General features: G+C 44.1%; 1 protein-coding gene across 1 annotated transcript in view; it reads right to left on the bottom strand.

Moving 5' to 3' along the window:
- SLC38A1 (solute carrier family 38 member 1) overlaps positions 1-20,358 on the bottom strand; it is a 136,908-nt gene that overhangs the window by 96,292 nt on the left and 20,258 nt on the right. The window contains exon 2 of the mRNA XM_040410588.1: positions 19,598-19,788. Within this exon, the coding sequence (XP_040266522.1) occupies positions 19,598-19,716 (119 nt within the window). The 5' untranslated portion in view covers positions 19,717-19,788. The remainder of the gene's footprint in view (positions 1-19,597; positions 19,789-20,358) is intronic.

The raw sequence follows: 20,358 nt of genomic DNA, 5'->3' as shown, positions 1-20,358 counted from the left end.
GTCCCCTAATCATGTGCCAGTAATAAGAGCCCCCCACCATCATGTGCTAGTAGCCAGAGTGCCCCCCTATCATGTGCCAGTAGCCCCCTTATGTGCCAGTCGCCACCCTATAAAGTGCCAGTAGCCCCCCTTATGTGCCAGTAGCCTCCTATCATGTGCCAGTAGCCCCTCTTATGTGCCAGTAGCCCCTCTTATGTGCCAGTAGCCCCCCTTATGTGCCAGTAGCCCCCCTTATGTGCTAGTAGCCCCCCTTATGTGCCAGTAGCCTCCCTTATGTGCCAGTAGCCCCCTTATGTGCCAGTAGCCCCCCTTATGTGCCATCAGCCCCCTCTATGTGCCAGTAGTCCCCCTTATGTGCCAGCAACCCCCCTTATGTGCCAGCAGCCCCCCTTATGTTCTAGTAGCCCACCTTATGTGCCAAAAGCCTCCTATCATGTGCCAGTAGCCCCCTTATGTGCCAGTAGCCCCCCCATCAAGTGCCAGTAGCCACCCTTATGTGCCAGCAGCCTACTATCATGTGCCAGTAGCCTCCTATTATGTGCCAGTAGCCTCCTATCATGTGCCAGTAGCCCCCCTTATGTACCAGTAGCATCCCTTATGTTCCAGTAGCCCCCCTTATGTGCCAGTAGCCCCTGTTATGTGCCAGTAGTCCCCCTTATGTGCCATCAACCCCCTTATGTGCCAGCAGTCCCCTTATGTGCCAGTAGCCCCCCTTATGTGCCAGTAGCCCCCCTTATGTGCCAGTAGCTCCCCTTATGTGCCAGTAGCCCCACTTATGTGCCAGTAGTCCCACTTATGTGCCAGTAGTCCCACTTATGTGCCAGTAGCCCCCTTATGTGCCAGTAGCCACTCGTATGTGCCAGTAGCCCCCTATCATGTGCCAGTAGCCCCCCTTATGTGCCAATAGTCCCCCTATAATGTGCCAGTAGCTCCCCTTATGTGCCAGTAACCCCCTTATGTGCCAGTAGCCCCCCTTATGTGCCAGTAGTCCCCCTATCATGTGCCAGTAGCCCCACTTATGTGCCAGTAGTCCCACTTATGTGCCAGTAGCCCCCTATCATGTGCCAGTAGCCCCCCTTATGTGCCAGTAGCTCCCCTTATGTGCCAGTAGCCCCCCATCATGTGCCAGTAGCCCCACTTATGTGCCAGTAGTCACACTTATGTGCCAGTAGCCCCCTATCATGTGCCAGTAGCCCCCCTTATGTGCTAGTAGCTCCCCTTATGTGCCAGTAGCCCCCCTTATGTTCCAGTAGCCCCCCTTATGTGCCAGTAGTCCCCCTATCATTTGCCAGTAGTCCCCCTATCATGTGCCAGTAGCCTCCCTTATGTGCCAGTAGCTTCCCTTATGTGCCAGTAGCCCCCCTTATGTGCCAGTAGTCCCCCATCATGTGCAAGTAGCCCCCCTTATGTGCCAGTAGTCCCCCTATCATGTGCCAGTAGTCTCCCTATCATGTGCCAGTAGCTCCTCTTATGTGCCAGCAGCCCCCCTTATGTGCCAGTAGTCCCCCTTATGTCTGTGCCAGCCCAGTTGCCCCCCTTATGTGCCAGCAGACCCCCTTATGTGCCGTTATTATAATTTGTACATATACACTCACCTAAAGAATTATTAGGAACACCATACTAATACGGTGTTGGACCCCCTTTTGCCTTCAGAATTGCCTTAATTCTACGTGGCATTAATTCAACAAGGTGCTGATAGCATTCTTTAGAAATGTTGGCCCATATTTATAGGATAGCATATTGCAGTTGATGGAGATTTGAGGGATGCACATCCAGGGTACGAAGCTCCCGTTCCACCACATCCCAAAGATGCTCTATTGGGTTGAGATCTGGTGACTGTGGGGGCCATTTTAGTACAGTGAACTCATTGTCATGTTCAAGAAACCAATTTGAAATGATTCGAGCTTTGTGACATGGTGCATTATCCTGCTGGAAGCAGCCATGTAGCCAGGATGGATACATGTTCTCATGCTGTTTACGCCAAATTCGGACTCTACCATTTGAATGTCTCAACAGAAATCGAGACTCATCAGACCAGGCAACATTTTTCCAGTCTTCAACAGTCCAATTTTGGTGAGCTCGTGCAAATTGTAGCCTATTTGTAGTGGAGATGAGTGGTACCCGGTGGGGTCTTCTGCTGTTGTAGCCCATCCGCCTCAAGGTTGTGCGTGTTGTGGCTTCACAAATGCTTTGCTGCATACCTCGGTTGTAACGAGTGGTTATTTCAGTCAACGTTGCTTTTCTATCAGCTTGAATCAGTCGGCCCATTCTCCTCTGACCTCTAGCATCCACAAGGCATTTTTGCCCACAGGACTGCCGCATACTGGATGTTTTTGCCTTTTGAGATCATTCTTTGTAAACCCTAGAAATGGTTGTGCGTGAAAATCCCAGTAACTGAGCAGATTGTGAAATACTCAGACCGGCCCGTCTGGCACCAACAACCATGCCACGCTCAAAATTGCTTAAATCACCTTTCTTTCCCATTCTGACATTCAGTTTGGAGTTCAGGAGATTGTCTTGACCAGGACCACACCCCTAAATGCATTGAAGCAACTGCCATGTGATTGGTTGACTAGATAATTGCATTAATGAGAAATAGAACAGGTGTTCCTAATAATTCTTTAGGTGAGTGTATATATATTTAAAAAAAACAACTTATACTTACCTCCTCCAGGATGCGATGCAGGCCTCTTCCGGCCTATGTCCCTCGCTGGCTTAGGCGGCGCGATTACGCCATTGCGCCGCCTGCACCGGCCTCTGATAGGCTGCCGGCCTAGTGCTGGCAGCCTATCAGAGGAACAGGGAGGGGACACACCTCTCCCTCCCCTGCCGGTTGCCGCAGCACAGACATTTGTATCGCCGTCCTGAGGACGGCGATACAGATGACTATAGAGATGAGTGAGCGCTTCCACAATGGAAGCGCAGCGCTCATCTCCTTCTGACAGCGCCCCGCGTGGCCACCCGGCCCAAGAAATGGCCCTGATAGGTGGAATGGATTCCAATAGATCGACTGGCAGTTTAGCTGCAGACTCATTTCATAAGGGCTGTGCGTCTTCCATGCGATCATAATGCACTATGAATTCCATATAGGTAAGTATATAGGAGTGGCCACATGTTTTGTTTAGTATATAGGTTATGGCTACATATTCTATTCAGTCCATATATTGCCTCCAGAGGTTAAACACAGACATTTAAAAAAAAAAATTTAGATGTAAAAGTTGATCAGATATAATAAATAATAAAATAACAATAATAATAATATGTGTATTACATCCAGAAGTTAAAGGGGTTGTCCGGGATCAATTATTATTATTTTTTTTTTAAAGTGTACTCCCTATTAACAGCTGAATCAAGGTCCACCCCATATGTTTTTAAGTATTTTCACCATTTCTACATGGCTCCGACAGTCCCCCCAAGCTTTGTTTACACCTAAGTTTATTTTTTCCTACCTTCCTGCCGCACTGCACTGTGGTTCCCAGCGCAGCACGGCATCACGTGGTTTCAAATGAATATCATCTCCGCCGTGACTCCGACCCCTAATTAATATTCAGTGCTCTGCCTCTTTCATTCATAATAAAGCACCCTGCCCAGATGGGCGTGGCTTAGCGTGGTTGGTTGCCGCCTTGTTACCGCCCATCCAGGCACTTTGAATAATTCATGTGGCTGAGGGTGACGTCACCGGGCTCCCTGCGAAGCGGAAGAAGAGGCTTCACTCGCCAGAAAGGGACCCGGTACGTCACTGAGTCTTGGAAACACAGCGCTTCCGGCTGAGAGTTGGAGATTTTAAAACTGGGCATTAGAAATGTCGGGTAAAGGTAGGACAGGCCTGATTGTAACATTTAGGGCATTGTTGTACACATACTCCAATCTTCCCAATACCGGACAACCCCTTTAATCCAAACATACAATGCCAAACATATATAAGTATATGCATGAATTGTATGCATAAACATTCTCCATTAGATGTGAGCGGACACCTGGATGTTCGGGTTCGACGAGTTCGGCTGAACTTGAAAAAAAAGTTCGGGTTCGGGACCCGAACTTGACCCCGAACCCCAACCCCAACCCCATTGAAGTCAATGGGGACCCGAACTTTTGAGCACTAAAATGGCTCTAAAATAGTCCTGGAAAGGGCTAGAGGGCTGCAAAAGGCATCAAAATGTGCTTAAGAGCATGGCAACTGTTCTGCAAACAAATGTGGATTGGGAAATGACTTAAAATAACATAAAATACTGAAAAATTAAAAATAACAATCTGGATCTAGGAGTAGGAGGTTGAGGAGGTGGTGGATGGGTGGATGTGGCGGTGTAGGTTGACGTGGCGGTGTAGGTGGAAGCGGCGGTGAAGGAGGAATAGGTAGCCAACACTGATTTGTGTTATTTTTTATTTTTAAATTGGGACATATTACAAAATAAAACAAAGAATAAGTGCACTTGAGTACAAGAATGGATGGTTGAGACTGGTATAAATGTCTATTCTGCACAAGGTACGGACAAGTCCTGTGGGATCCATGCCTGGTTCATTTTAACGTAAGCTTGTCCACATTGGCTGCGGCCTGTGATAATGCTCTCTGCCGTGCTAAACACACGTTCACACTATACACTGGCTGCAGGGCAGGTCAGCACCTCCAAGGCTGACAAAGCTTTTCCACATTTTGGCCATGCTAACCCTGCCTTCTCAGGTGCTGGTGGTGCCCCAGCTGCGTTGGCGACCTCTTCCTCCTCCTCTGCCTTCGCCTTGTGCTTCCACTGTGCCCCCGCTGTCAGGTGGGAATGCTATCATCAGCGTGCGCTTGTAGTCGCACATCTTCCGATCAGTAACAGATGTTTTCACAAAATTTAGTTCCCTGTCACCAATGCAGAACAGGGGTTCATTCACGGCAAAAGGGGGTTCATGTCACCCAGCAATAGAACAGAGGATTTTGAGAGATTTAGGCCCATGTCACCCAGGCACAGCAGGGGTTCATTCACGGCAAAAGGGGGTTCATGTCACCCAGCAATAGAACAGAGGATTTTGAAAGATTTAGGCCCATGTCACCCAGGCACAGCAGGGGTTCATTCACGGCAAAAGGGGGATCTTGTCACCCAGCAATAGAACAGAGGATTTTGAGAGATTTAGGCCCATGTCACCCAGGCACAGCAGGGGTTCATTCACAGCAAAAGGGGGTTCATGTCACCCAGCAATAGAACAGAGGATTTTGAGAGATTTAGGCCCCTGTCATCCAGGCACAGCAGGGGTTCATTCACGGCAAAAGGGGGATCTTGTCACCCAGCAATAGAACAGAGGATTTTGAGAGATTTAGGCCCATGTCACCCAGGCACAGCAGGAGTTCATTCACGGCAAAAGGGGGTTCATGTCACCCAGCAATACAACAGAGGATTTTGAGAAAATTAAGGCCCCTGTCACCCAGGCACAGCATGGGTTCATTCACGGCAAAAGGGGGATCTTGTCACCCAGCAATAAAACAGAGGATTTTAAGAGATTTAGGCCCCTGTCACCCAGGCACAGCATGGGTTCATTCACGGCAAAAGGGGGATCTTGTCACCCAGCAATAGAACAGAGGATTTTGAGAGATTTAGGCCCCTGTCACCCAGGCACAGCAGGGGTTCATTCACAGCAAAAGGGGGTTCATGTCACCCAGCAATAGAACAGAGGATTTTGAGAGATTTAGGCCCCTGTCACCCAGGCACAGCAGGGGTTTATTAACGGCAAAAGTGGGTTCTTGCAGGGATCTCAAGTCTCCCGGAGGTTCAGGGAATCTCCCGCTATTAGATAGCGGCTCCCTGACACTCGCATGTGAGACAATATCTCCCGGAAAGGTTTATCTCAGTCAGATAGCAGAGCAGAGAGATAAGAGAAGTGACAGGACAGAGTTTAGATTACAGGTTGAATTAACCCTTTAGGGTCAAATTGGCTTCTCAAGGAGATATATAAATGTTAAAGGCATCCCTTCTTCTGTCTCATTCAGTAGCTATATAACTATTGAGAGAGATGTATTTTTTTTTAAATACATTTACACATTTAACCCTCCATTTTAATTATATTATTTACCCCAGTGTTAAATTCACCCCCCTGGATGCTTTAATCATATACATAAATATGATAATTGGGGCAGGGTAATGAGCCCAGTCCTCCACACCATAGAGCAAAGTGTGCAGATACTGCATATGTTTGGAAAATGTAATAAAAAGTTTGTGAAAGAAAAAAGAAAAGAAAACCTCCCTGAAATGAGAAGTGCACCTCCCTGAAATAAGTTTTTGCAGGTTGGGATGTCTGTTCTTGTCACCCAGCAATGGAACAGAGGATTTTGAGAGATTTAGGCCCCTGTCACCCAGGCACAGCAGGGGTTCATTCACGGCAAAAGGGGATCTTGTCACCCAGCAATAGAACAGAGGATTTTGAGAGATTTAGGCCCCTGTCAGCAATGCAGAGCAGGGGTTCATTCACGGCAAAAGGTGGTCCATGTCACCCAGCAATAGAACAGACGATTTTGAGAAAATTAAGGCCCCTGTCACCCAGGCACAGCATGGGTTCATTCACGGCAAAAGGGGGATCTTGTCACCCAGCAATGGAACAGAGGATTTTGAGAGATTTAGGCCCCTGTCATCCAGGCACAGCAGGGGTTCATTCACGGCAAAAGGGGGTTCTTGTCACCCAGCAATAGAACAGAGGATTTTGAGAGATTTAGGCCCCTGTCACCCAGGCACAGCAGGGGTTCATTCATGGCAAAAGTGGGTTCTTGTCACCCAGCAATAGAACAGAGGATTTTGAGAGATTTAGGCCCCTGTCACCCAGGCACAGCAGGGGTTCATTCACGGCAAAAGGGGGTTCATGTCACCCAGCAATAGAACTGAGGATTTTGAGAGATTTAGGCCCCTGTCACCCAGGCACAGCAGGGGTTTATTAACGGCAAAAGTGGGTTCTTGTCACCCAGCAATGGAACAGAGGATTTTGAGAGATTTAGGCCCCTGTCACCCAGGCACAGCAGGGGTTCATTCACGGCAAAAGGGGGTTCATGTCACCCAGCAATAGAACAGAGGATTTTGAGAGATTTAGGCCCCTGTCACCCAGGCACAGCAGGAGTTCATTCACGGCAAAAGGGGGTTCATGTCACCCAGCAATAGAACAGAGGTTTTTGAGAAAATTAAGGCCCCTGTCACTCAGGCACAGCAGGAGTTCATTCACGGCAAAAGGGGGTTCATGTCACCCAGCAATAGAACAGAGGATTTTGAGAAAATTAAGGCCCCTGTCACCCAGGCACAGCATTGGTTCATTCACGGCAAAAGGGGGATCTTGTCACCCAGCAATGGAACAGAGGATTTTGAGAGATTTAGGCCCCTGTCATCCAGGCACAGCAGAGGTTCATTCCCGGCAAAAGGGGGTTCTTGTCACCCAGCAATAGAACAGAGGATTTTGAGAGATTTAGGCCCCTGTCACCCAGGCACAGCAGGGGTTCATTCACGGCAAAAGGGGGTTCATGTCACCCAGCAATAGAACAGAGGATTTTGAGAGATTTAGGCCCCTGTCACCCAGGCACAGCAGGGGTTCATTCACGGCAAAAGGGGGTTCATGTCACCCAGCAATACAACAGAGGATTTTGAGAGATTTAGGCCCCTGTCACCCAGGCACAGCAGGAGTTCATTCACGGCAAAAGGGGGTTCATGTCACCCAGCAATAGAACAGAGGATTTTTAGAGATTTAGGCTCGTGTCACCCAGGCACAGCATTGGTTCATTCACGGCAAAAGGGGGATCTTGTCACCCAGCAATGGAACAGAAGATTTTGAGAGATTTAGGCCCCTGTCATCCAGGCACAGCAGAGGTTCATTCCCGGCAAAAGGGGGTTCTTGTCACCCAGCAATAGAACAGAGGATTTTGAGAGATTTAGGCCCCTGTCACCCAGGCACAGCAGGGGTTCATTCATGGCAAAAGTGGGTTCTTGTCACCCAGCAATAGAACAGAGGATTTTGAGAGATTTAGGCCCCTGTCACCCAGGCACAGCAGGGGTTCATTCACGGCAAAAGGGGGTTCATGTCACCCAGCAATAGAACAGAGGATTTTGAGAGATTTAGGCCCCTGTCACCCAGGCACAGCAGGGGTTTATTAACGGCAAAAGTGGGTTCTTGTCACCCAGCAATGGAACAGAGGATTTTGAGAGATTTAGGCCCCTGTCACCCAGGCACAGCAGGGGTTCATTCACGGCAAAAGGGGGTTCATGTCACCCAGCAATAGAACAGAGGATTTTGAGAAATTTAGGCCCCTGTCACCCAGGCACAGCAGGGGTTTATTAACGGCAAAAGTGGGTTCTTGTCACCCAGCAATGGAACAGAGGATTTTGAGAGATTTAGGCCCCTGTCACCCAGGCACAGCAGGGGTTCATTCACGGCAAAAGGGGGTTCATGTCACCCAGCAATAGAACAGAGGATTTTGAGAAATTTAGGCCCCTGTCACCCAGGCACAGCAGGGGTTCATTCACAGCAAAAGGGGGATCTTGTCACCCAGCAATAGAACAGAGGATTTTGAGAGATTTAGGCCCCTGTCACCCAGGCACAGCAGGGGTTCATTCACAGCAAAAGGGGGATCTTGTCACCCAGCAATAGAACAGAGGATTTTGAGAGATTTAGGCCCCTGTCACCCAGGCTCAGCAGGGGTTTGTATACGCCAAAAATGGTAAAATGTCACCCGACAATTGAAAATAAGAATTTTTTCAATTTAGGGCACTAAAATTGGCACTTTTTTGCATTAAAATGGCTATAAAATAGTCCTTGAAAAGGCTAGAGGGATGTAAAAGGCAGTAAAATGTGCTTAAGAGCACGGCAACTGCTCTGCAAACAAATGTGGATAGGGAAATAACTTAAAATAAAATAACTAAAAATTACAAATGATTAACCTGCAACTCAGAGAAGGAGGTGAATATGGAGTCGGAGGTTGAGGAGGCGGTGAATGTGGTGTTGTAGGTGGAGGCAGCAATGGAGGAGGAGGAGGTAGCCAACAATGTTTTTTTTAATTTTTTTTATTGGGGTTGGTAGCCCCCAAAATATTGTGACAAATAAAAAAAAAGAAAACAAAGAATCATTGCACTTGACTTGAGTACAAGAATGTATGTTTGATGGTGGTATAAATGTCTATTCTGCACAAGGTACAGACAAGTCTTGTGGGATCCAAGCCTGGTTAATTTTAATGAACGTGAGCTTGTCCACGTTGGCTGTGGACAGGCGGCTGCGCTTATCTGTGATGACGCCCCCTGCCGTGCTAAACACACGTTCAGATAATACACTGGCTGCAGGGCAGGCCAGCACCTCCAAGGCGTAAAGGGCAAGCTCAGGCCATGTGCCCAATTTGGAGACCCAGAAGTTGAAGGGGGCAGACCCGTCATTCAGTACGTGTAGGCGTGTGCACACATACTACTCCACCATGTTGGTGAAATGCTGCCTCCTGCTAAGACGTTCCATATCAGCTGGTGGTGCTGGTTGTTGTGGCGTGCTGACAAAGCTTTTGCACATGTTGGCCATTCTAACCCTGCCTTCTGAGGTGCTGGCGGTGCTTGTCGTCAGCACATTGTCTGAAGAACTGCCACGCCAGGGAACTCCTTGGAGCTGGCTTTGGTGTGCTCTGTCCCTTGCTGCGGTGGGCAGTAGGAGGCGTACTGTCTAGAGGATGGCCGCTCTGCTTTTGCACCCTGCTCCCTCTTCTGCTGTGCTGTTGGCTCTGTGCGACCACCGCCTCTTCCTCCGAACTACATCGGTCACTCGCATGACCTTGATTCCATGTGGGGTCGAGGACCTCATCGTCCTCCACATCATCTTCCACCCAGTCTTCACCACTGACTTCCTTGTCGGTCTACATGCTTTCGAAAGCCCCAGCAGTTGGCACCTGTGTTTTGTCATCATTCGAGACGTGCTGCGATGGTCCTCCCATGTACTCATCTTGAAAAATAAGTGGTTGGGCATCGGTGCACTCAATCTCTTCCACTTCTGGGGCAGGGCTAGGTGGATGGCCCTGGGAAACCCTGCTAACAGAGTCATCAAAAAGCAGAAGAGACTGCTGCATGACTTGGGGCTCAGACTGCTTGGCTGATTTGCAAGGGGGTGAGGTGAAAGACTGATGGACATCGGCTGCAGGTGCCAACTGTGGTCTTTCAGCAGGAGACTGGGTGGGAGACAATGTGAAGGAACTGGATCCACTGTCAGCAACCCAATCTACTATCGCCTGTACTTGTTCAGGCCTCACCATTCGTAGAGCAGCATTAGGCCCAACCAAATACCACTGCAGGTTTTGTTGCCTACTCGCACCTGAGGAAGGTGTTTCACTTGTGCGTGTAGCTGGCACAGATCGACCACGTCCTCTCCCTGCAACAGGAGCTCCACCAGCAGCACCACGACCTGGGCCACGTCCCTTATTTGACGCTCTCCTTATATTTTTTGACTTTAGGATCTTGCCCTAAATGTGTGTTTAATTAATAGTAAAAAGGAACGACAGTATGCAAAGGGTGTATCTGACACGGCCTGAACCAGACTAGGCCTCAATTAAATATTTCTTTGCACAAAAAGGCTGTATTTCAAATGGCTGTATTTCAAATGCCTGATTCAAACCCCTGTATGTAGGGGGGTATCTCACACGGTCTGAACCAGTGTAGGCCTGAAGTAAATATATCTTTCCACAAAAAGGATGTATTTCAAATGGCTGTATTTAAAATGGCTAATTCAAACCCCTGTATGTAGAGGTAGTATCTCAGAGGGCCTGAACCTCTGTAGGCCTGAAGTAAATATATCTTTGCACAAAATGACGGAATTTAAAATGGCTGTATTTCAAATGCCTGATTCAAACCCCTGTATTTATAGTGGGGATCATAAACGCCCTGAATCAGTGTAGGCCTGAAGTAAATATATCTTTGCACAAAATGGCAGAATTTAAAATGGCTGTATTTCAAATGCCTAATTCAAAGCCCTGTATGTATAGTGGGGATCACAAACGCCCTGAATCAGTGTAGGCCTGAAGTAAATATATCTTTGCACAAAAAGGCTGTATTTCAAATGGCTGTATTTCAAATGCCTGATTCAAACCCCTGTATGTAGGGGGTATCTCACACGGTCTGAACCTGTGTAGGCCTGAAGTAAATATATCTTTGCACAAAAAGGCTGTATTTCAAATGACTGTATTTCAAATGCCTAATTCAAACCCCTGTATGTATAGTGGGGATCACAAACGCCCTGATTCAGTGTCGGCCTGAAGTAAATATATCTTTGCACAAAAAAGCTGTATTTCAAATGCCTGTATTTCAAATGCCTGATTAAGACCCCTGTATGTAGGGGGGCATCTCACACGGTCTGAACCTGTGTAGGCCTGAAGTAAATATATCTTTGTACAAAAAGGCTGTATTTCAAATGGCTGTATTTCAAATGCCTGATTTAAACCCCTGTATGTAGGGAGGTATCTCACACGGTCTGAACCAGTGTAGGCCTCAAGTAAATATATCTTTGAACAAAAAGGCTGTATTTCAAATGGCTGTATTTCAAATGCCTGATTCAAACCCCTGTATGTAGGGGGGTATCTCACACGGTCTGAACCTGTGTAGGGCTGAAGTAAATATATCTTTGCACAAAAAGGCTGTATTTCAAATGACTTTATTTCAAATGCCTAATTCAAACCCTTGTATGTATAGTGGGGATCACAAACGCCCTGATTCAGTGTAGGCCTGAAGTAAATATATCTTTGCACAAAAAGGCTGTATTTCAAATGGCTGTATTTTAAATGCCTGATTAAGACCCCTGTATGTAGGGGGGTATCTCACACGGTCTGAACCTGTGTAGGCCTGAAGTAAATATATCTTTGCACAAAAAGGCTGTATTTCAAATGACTTTATTTCAAATGCCTAATTCAAACCTCTGTATGTATAGTGGGGATCACAAACGCCCTGATTCAGTGTAGGCCTGAAGTAAATATATCTTTGCACAAAAAGGCTGTATTTCAAATGGCTGTATTTTAAATGCCTGATTAAGACCCCTGTATGTAGGGGGGTATCTCACACGGTCTGAACCTGTGTAGGCCTGAAGTAAATATATCTTTGCACAAAAAGGCTGTATTTCAAATGACTTTATTTCAAATGCCTAATTCAAACCTCTGTATGTATAGTAGGGATCACAAACGCCCTGATTCAGTGTAGGCCTGAAGTAAATATATCTTTGCACAAAAAGGCTGTATTTCAAATGGCTGTATTTCAAATGCCTAATTCAAACCCCTGTATGTATAGTGGGGATCACAAACGCCCTGAATCAGTGTAGGCCTGAAGTAAATATATCTTTGCACAAAAAGGCTGTATTTCAAATGGCTGTATTTCAAATGCCTGATTAAGACCCCTGTATGTAGAGGGGGTATCTCACACGGTCTGAACCTGTGTAGGCCTGAAGTAAATATATCTTTGCACAAAAAGGCTGTATTTCAAATGACTTTATTTCAAATGCCTAATTCAAACCTCTGTATGTATAGTGGGGATCACAAACGCCCTGATTCAGTGTAGGCCTGAAGTAAATATATCTTTGCACAAAAAGGCTGTATTTCAAATGGTTGTATTTCAAATGCCTGATTAAGACCCCTGTATGTAGGGGGGTATCTCACACAGTCTGAACCTGTGTAGGCCTGAAGTAAATATATCTTTGCACAAAAAGGCTGTATTTCAAATGACTTTATTTCAAATGCCTAATTCAAACCTCTGTATGTATAGTGGGGATCACAAACGCCCTGATTCAGTGTGGGCCTGAAGTAAATATATCTTTGCACAAAAAGGCTGTATTTCAAATGGCTGTATTTCAAATGCCTGATTAAGACCCCTGTATGTAGGGGGGTATCTCACACGGTCTGAACCTGTGTAGGCCTGAAGTAAATATATCTTTGCACAAAAAGGCTGTATTTCAAATGGCTGTATTTCAAATGCCTAATTCAAACCCCTGTATGTATAGTGGGGATCACAAACGCCCTGAATCAGTGTAGGCCTGAAGTAAATATATCTTTGCACAAAAAGGCTGTATTTCAAATGGCTGTATTTCAAATGCCTGATTCAAACCCCTGTATGTAGGGGGGTATCTCACACGGTCTGAACCTGTGTAGGCCTGAAGTAAATATATCTTTGTACAAAAAGGCTGTATTTCAAATGGCTGTATTTCAAATGCCTGATTTAAACCCCTGTATGTAGGGGGGTATCTCACACGGTCTGAACCAGTGTAGGCCTGAAGTAAATATATCTTTGAACAAAAAGGCTGTATTTCAAATGGCTGTATTTCAAATGCCTGATTAAGACCCCTGTATGTAGGGGGGTATCTCACACGGTCTGAACCTGTGTAGGGCTGAAGTAAATATATCTTTGCACAAAAAAGCTGTATTTCAAATGACTTTATTTCAAATGCCTAATTCAAACCCCTGTATGTATAGTGGGAATCACAAACGCCCTGAATCAGTGTAGGCCTGAAGTAAATATATCTTTGCACAAAAAGGCTGTATTTCAAATGGCTGTATTTCAAATGCCTGATTAAGACCCCTGTATGTAGAGGGGGTATCTCACACGGTCTGAACCTGTGTAGGCCTGAAGTAAATATATCTTTGCACAAAAAGGCTGTATTTCAAATGACTTTATTTCAAATGCCTAATTCAAACCTCTGTATGTATAGTGGGGATCACAAACGCCCTGATTCAGTGTAGGCCTGAAGTAAATATATCTTTGCACAAAAAGGCTGTATTTCAAATGGTTGTATTTCAAATGCCTGATTAAGACCCCTGTATGTAGGGGGGTATCTCACACGGTCTGAACCTGTGTAGGCCTGAAGTAAATATATCTTTGCACAAAAAGGCTGTATTTCAAATGACTTTATTTCAAATGCCTAATTCAAACCTCTGTATGTATAGTGGGGATCACAAACGCCCTGATTCAGTGTAGGCCTGAAGTAAATATATCTTTGCACAAAAAGGCTGTATTTCAAATGGCTGTATTTCAAATGCCTGATTAAGACCCCTGTATGTAGGGGGGTATCTTACACGGTCTGAACCTGTGTAGGCCTGAAGTAAATATATCTTTGCACAAAAAGGCTGTATTTCAAATGGCTGTATTTCAAATGCCTAATTCAAACCCCTGTATGTATAGTGGGGATCACAAACGCCCTGAATCATTGTAGGCCTGAAGTAAATATATCTTTGCACAAAAAGGCTGTATTTCAAATGGCTGTATTTCAAATGCCTGATTAAGACCCCTGTATGTAGGGGGGTATCTTACACGGTCTGAACCTGTGTAGGGCTGAAGTAAATATATCTTTGCACAAAAAAGCTGTATTTCAAATGACTTTATTTCAAATGCCTAATTCAAACCCCTGTATGTATAGTGGGGATCACAAACGCCCTGATTCAGTGTAGGCCTGAAGTAAATATATCTTTGCACAAAAAGGCTGTATTTCAAATGGCTGTATTTCAAATGCCTGATTAAGACCCCTGTATGTAGGGGGGTATCTCACACGGTCTGAACCTGTGTAGGCCTGAAGTAAATATATCTTGGCACGAAAAGACCGTATTTCAAATGACTTTATTTCAAATGCCTAATTCAAACCCCTGTATGTATAGTGGGGATCACAAACGCCCTGATTCAGTGTAGGCCTGAAGTAAATATATCTTTGCACAAAAAGGCTGTATTTCAAATGGCTGTATTTCAAATGCCTGATTTAAACCCCTGTATGTAGGGGGGTATCTCACACGGTCTGAACCAGTGTAGGCCTGAAGTAAATATATCTTTGCACAAAAAGGCTGTATTTCAAATGACTGTATTTCAAATGCCTGATTCAAACCCTTGTATGTAGGGGGGTATCTCACACGGTCTGAACCTGTGTAGGGCTGAAGTAAATATATCTTTGCACAAAAAAGCTGTATTTTAAATGACTGTATTTCAAATGCCTAATTCAAACCCCTGTATGTATTGTGGGGATCACAAACGCCCTGAATCAGTGTAGGCCTGAAGTAAATATATCTTTGCACAAAAAGGCTGTATTTCAAATGGCTGTATTTCAAATGCCTGATTCAAACCCCTGTATGTAGGGGGGTATCTCACACGATCTGAACCTGTGTAGGTCTCAAGTAAATATATCTTTGCACAAAAAGGCTGTATTTCAAATGGCTGTATTTCAAATGCCTGATTCAAACCCCTGTATGTAGAGGTAGTATCTCAGAAGGCCTGAACCTCTGTAGGCCTGAAGTAAATATATCTTTGCACAAAATAGCGGTATTTAAAATGGCTGTATTTCAAATGCCTAATTCAAACCCCTGTATGTAGAGGTAGTATCTCAGAGGGCCTGAACCTCTGTAGACCTGAAGTAAATATATCTTTGCACAAAATGGCGGTATTTAAAATGGCTGTATTTCAAATGCCTGATTCAAACCCCTGCATGTAGGGGGGTATCTCACACGGTCTGAACCTGTGTAGGCCTGAAGTAAATATATCTTTGCACAAAAAGGCTGTATTTCAAATGACTTTATTTCAAATGCCTAATTCAAATCCCTGTATGTATAGTGGGGATCACAAATGCCCTGAATCAGTGTAGGCCTGAAGTAAATATATCTTTGCACAAAAAGGTGGTATTTAAAATGGCTGTATTTCAAATGCCTAATTCAAACCCCTGTATGTATAGTGGGGATCTCACACGTCCTGAATCAGAGCCATTTGAAATACAGCCTTTTTGTGCAAAGATATATTTACTTCAGGCCTACACTGATTCAGGACGTGTGAGATCCCCCCTATACATACAGGGGTTTGAATTAGGCATTTGAAATACAGCCATTTTAAATACCGCCTTTTTGTGCAAAGATATATTTACTTCAGGCCTACACAGGTCAGACCGTGTGAGATGCCCCCTACATACAGGGGATTGAATCAGGCATTTGAAATACAGCCATTTGAAATACAGCCTTTTTGTGCAAAGATATATTTACTTCAGGCTTACACTATTTTAAATGCCTAATTCAAACCCCTGTGTGTAGAGGTGGTATCTCACAGGGCCTGATCCTCTGTAGGCCTGAATTCAATATTGGTGCACCAAATGGCGGTATTTAAAATCTCTGAATGTAACCCAAATGTATTAAGGGTGTATCTAACAATGACATCTGCATCAAAGGCTGCCAACTAAATTTTTGGAGCCCAAACGACTGTTTGTTTAACAACTGAATTTGACAGCAGTATATAAGCCTGTAATTTCACACGTGCTGATGCTGCAAGGCCTGAAAATAGTGTTTTTTTGTCAAATAAGTGTGTTTTTCAAACCCCAGAAAATGATGGGTGTATTTCTAGCCTAAATTGCCCACTGACTAATACAGATGTTGTAGATTGCCCAAAAAGTCATTTTTTGCTAACAGAATATTAATGCTGTATATATTAAACTTGAATTTAACACTTGCAGATCTGGAAAATACAGTTTTTTGTTTTTTTTTAAAGTGTGTTTTTCAAACCCCAGAAAATGATGGGTGTATTTCTAGCTTAAATTGCAAACTGACTAATACAGATGTTGTAGATTGCCCAAAAAGTCTTTTTTTGCTAACAGAATATGAATGCTGTATATATTAAACTTGAATTTAACACTTGCAGATCTGGCAAATACAGTTTTTTGGAGAAAAAAAAAGTGTGTTTTTCAAACCCCAGAAAATGATGGGTGTATTTATAGCTTAAATTGCACTCTGACTAATACAGATGTTGTAGATTGCCCAAAAAGTCTTTTTTTGCTAACAGAATATGAATGCTGTAAATATTAAACTTGAATTTAACACTTGCAGATCTGACAAATACAGTTTTTTGAAAAAAAATATGTGGTTTTCAAACCCCAGAAAATGATGGGTGCATTTCTACCTTAAATTGCACACTGACTAATCCAGATGTTGTAGTTTTCCCCCCAAAAAATGGTGATTTGCAATGTCCCAAAAGCTCAGATGCAGTGCTGGTGCACTGAGCATGCATAAAATGGGCGCCGCCGCCACCCACCTAACTAACAGAATTCTAAAAGTCTGTATTTTTGGTCAATGGGCTTAGGGCAGGGTAAAACGATAGTGCCCTGCACCCACACAACTATTTCGAGGTAGATCGCTGAGTTAGATTCTCTCCTATTCTCTCCCTGAAATCACAAGTCCAGCAGCATCCTCTCCCTACACTTGTAACAGCAGAGTGACGTGCAGCGCTACGTGACCCAACTTATATAGAGCCTGGGTCACATGCTGCTCTGGCCAATCACAACCATTCCATTAGTAGGCATGGCTGTGATGGCCTCTTGGGGCAAGTAGTATGACTCTTGTTGATTGGCTGCTGTGCAGCCTTTCAAAAAGCGCCAAGAAAGCGCCGAACACCGAACTCGAACTTTTACGAAAATGTTCGGGTTCGGGGTCCAAAAATCCTAAAGTTCGGTACGAACCTGAACTTTACAGTTCGGGTACGCTCAACCCTATTCTCCATGCATTAAAAGATTTTTTCAATGCATATATGTGTATACAGAAAGTAGAAATTTACTGGTGATGCAGAGTATATTACACATTAAAAACAGATAATTATAATTGTGTCAGGTCTATTACAGTGTTGACTGCAGGAACAATATCACATCCCTCATAAGAATCATTAATTAATTAATACACATGAGCTGGTCATATCTGTCGTACAGCCTCACTGTTCCTGGCTGAGTATTGTTGTAAAGCCCGTGAGAATGATTGATGAAGGAAGAATATATCGCTTGAGAATTTATAAAAAATACTTAAAAATTCATAAAACATTAAAAAAAAAAACTCATGAAAAATTCCCAGAGTAGTTTAACCTCTGGATGCAATATATGGACTGAATAGAATATGTAGCCATAACCTATATACTAAACAAAACATGTGGCCACTCCTATATACTCACCTATATGGAATTCATAGTGCATGGAAGACGCCCAGCCCTTATGAAATGAGTCTGCAGCTAAACTACCGGTCGATCTATTGGAATCCATTCCACCTATTATATTTCTCTGAGCCCTCTTCTCCACTGGAATGCTATAAAAAGGTACGCACATTAGTATACTGTCTACCACTGAAGAAGGGACCGTAGTCCCGAAACGCGTCTGGTGCCAAAGACAGTATATGAATTCAAGCTAGTATACATCTGATTGCTAATACCAAATACTCGACTACATTAAGGTACCTACCTGATTAAGAATTGAGAACGAGTATCCCTGAGTTAGAGAAAGAGCTGCAGAAAATAGAACGATGATCCCAGCACACGTGGGACGCCACGAGGGATGCCGACCGGAGCACTCGCCATGGCAAGCATCTCTGATCATCACAAGCATCGCAGGATATATACAAGCCGGCAACATTCTACCAAGTCCACAGGAGGGTAACGTAGCCCTTGTGGCAAACATACAGATTTTATAAATATAAAACTAATGCCTCAAGGGGTAATGTATGCCGAAAAATGGTGATACTAAGCACGGCGGTATTTACATCCTAACCGCAGTGGTCAAACAGCGGTAATCTACGGGGGACTACAGAGCTGTCTGGACAGTGTATATACATCTATATACATCCCTGACACTAATACAGTGAACTACGTTGCTGTTGGGTGAATTCCACTGAGGGTGTTTGATGTAATGGTCTATATAGGAGGACACTTTGAATTTCATTTGCGTACCTTGCAGTTTACCGATATCCTGGCAGAATTTTCATATTGCAATATAGCAGGACTGGTCATTAATGTGATTATTGGGACGCATCTGGAACAGCCATTCATCCCCTTTTTTTACAGTGTCCTCCAATTCACTAATTCGCACTATTTTTTATACTACTATTCATTATTCATTGTTATTCATTGTTGTTCACTCATTTTATCTTTTATTTTATTTATCACGATCAGTATTTTTTCATCACCTTTTTATGGATACATGTGTCTATTTTGTGAATACACAAACTATGGATTTATAAATATATACATATATTTTATATTTGTGTCACTCTGTTCAATCGATTGCTATAACCTTTGTGGGCGCTGTTGGGTTGACGCTCTGGGTGGGGGACAACGCTCATCAAATAGCAAACGCTACCTGACATAAGAAGTGAGCGCTGGTATCCACACAGACCGTCCACACGGGGTCCCACACATGGATTCTCCTTGGAATAGAGCATTGGTAACATTTAGACTCCAGTCTGGTGTTTGTTAAGATGTTCATTACTATTGTCATTTTTTATCTATTGTATCTACTACATTCATCGCTATTGTAGTTCTTATACATTGTATTTTAGCGTATACCAATAAATAAGGTTTTTATTTGAAAGAAAGTACCAATCTCCATTTGATCTCCTGGTTCTTTCGTTCATGAAAGTTATTATGTAGACAGGATGGGGGTCATTTATCAAACTGGTGTAAAGTAGAACTGGCTTAGTTGCCCATAGCAACCAATCAGATCCAAAGGATCTGTGAAAAATGAAAGGTGGCATTTGATTGGTTGCTATGGGCAACTAAGCCAGTTCTACTATACACCAGTTTGATAAATGACCCCAGATTTGTTCATTACTAGTAAGCCAGTGAAACTTTATAAAATGCTAATGGGGAACATTACTCACCTGCTGATACGATGGCTGTCTGCTTCATTAAGGTCATTGGAATCATTGCTGATGTTGTCATCCTCTGGAGTGTGCATATTCTGCAATTCAGTCAACTCCAAGCCATTTTTGAACGGCATTTTAAACCCTTCTTTCCAGCTGCTATCTTTTACTTAAAATGTATACTTCGTTGGGTATACTCAATCGTGAACCTTTAAGAAAGAAGGTGAAAGATATGTATTATGCATTGCATTACATACATTGGCAGCAGTCACTTCAATCCCTATCCCCAATGGGGATATACACACTAGGGCTAATTTCATAATGTAGTCATTGGGGGAGATTTTTAATAAAGAGGTTCTGTAACATTTACTGACACGTCTGTTTAGTAATTACTTGCATCCCCCATATAACAATTCTGGAACATGTATTCTTGTGACTCTATAATGTGCTATTCCTTTATTATTCCTGCTGGAAGTTATGAATGATTTACGAGCAGTTTCCAATGAAGGTCCAGATGGGTGTTACCAGTTGGAGTGTGTTCCTGCACAGGCTGACACCAGCAGCACTGTTTGGACATTGTCAATTTGTGCAGGGACACACTCCCAATTGATAACACCCACCTGGACCTTCATTGCAAACTGCTAGCAATTCATTTATAACTTCTAGAATTAATAAAGGATTTGCAGAACATAGAGACATAAGAATAGATGCTCCAGAATTATTATTACATGGGGAATGAAAATAGTGTTAAAACAGACATGTCAGGAGAGGTTACAGGT

This window comes from Bufo bufo, chromosome 1 (assembly GCF_905171765.1).
Source record: "Bufo bufo chromosome 1, aBufBuf1.1, whole genome shotgun sequence".
Taxonomy (NCBI): domain Eukaryota; kingdom Metazoa; phylum Chordata; class Amphibia; order Anura; family Bufonidae; genus Bufo; species Bufo bufo.
The sequence above is the reverse complement of the archived record's forward strand: the minus strand, read 5'-3'. Positions and strand labels throughout refer to the sequence as shown.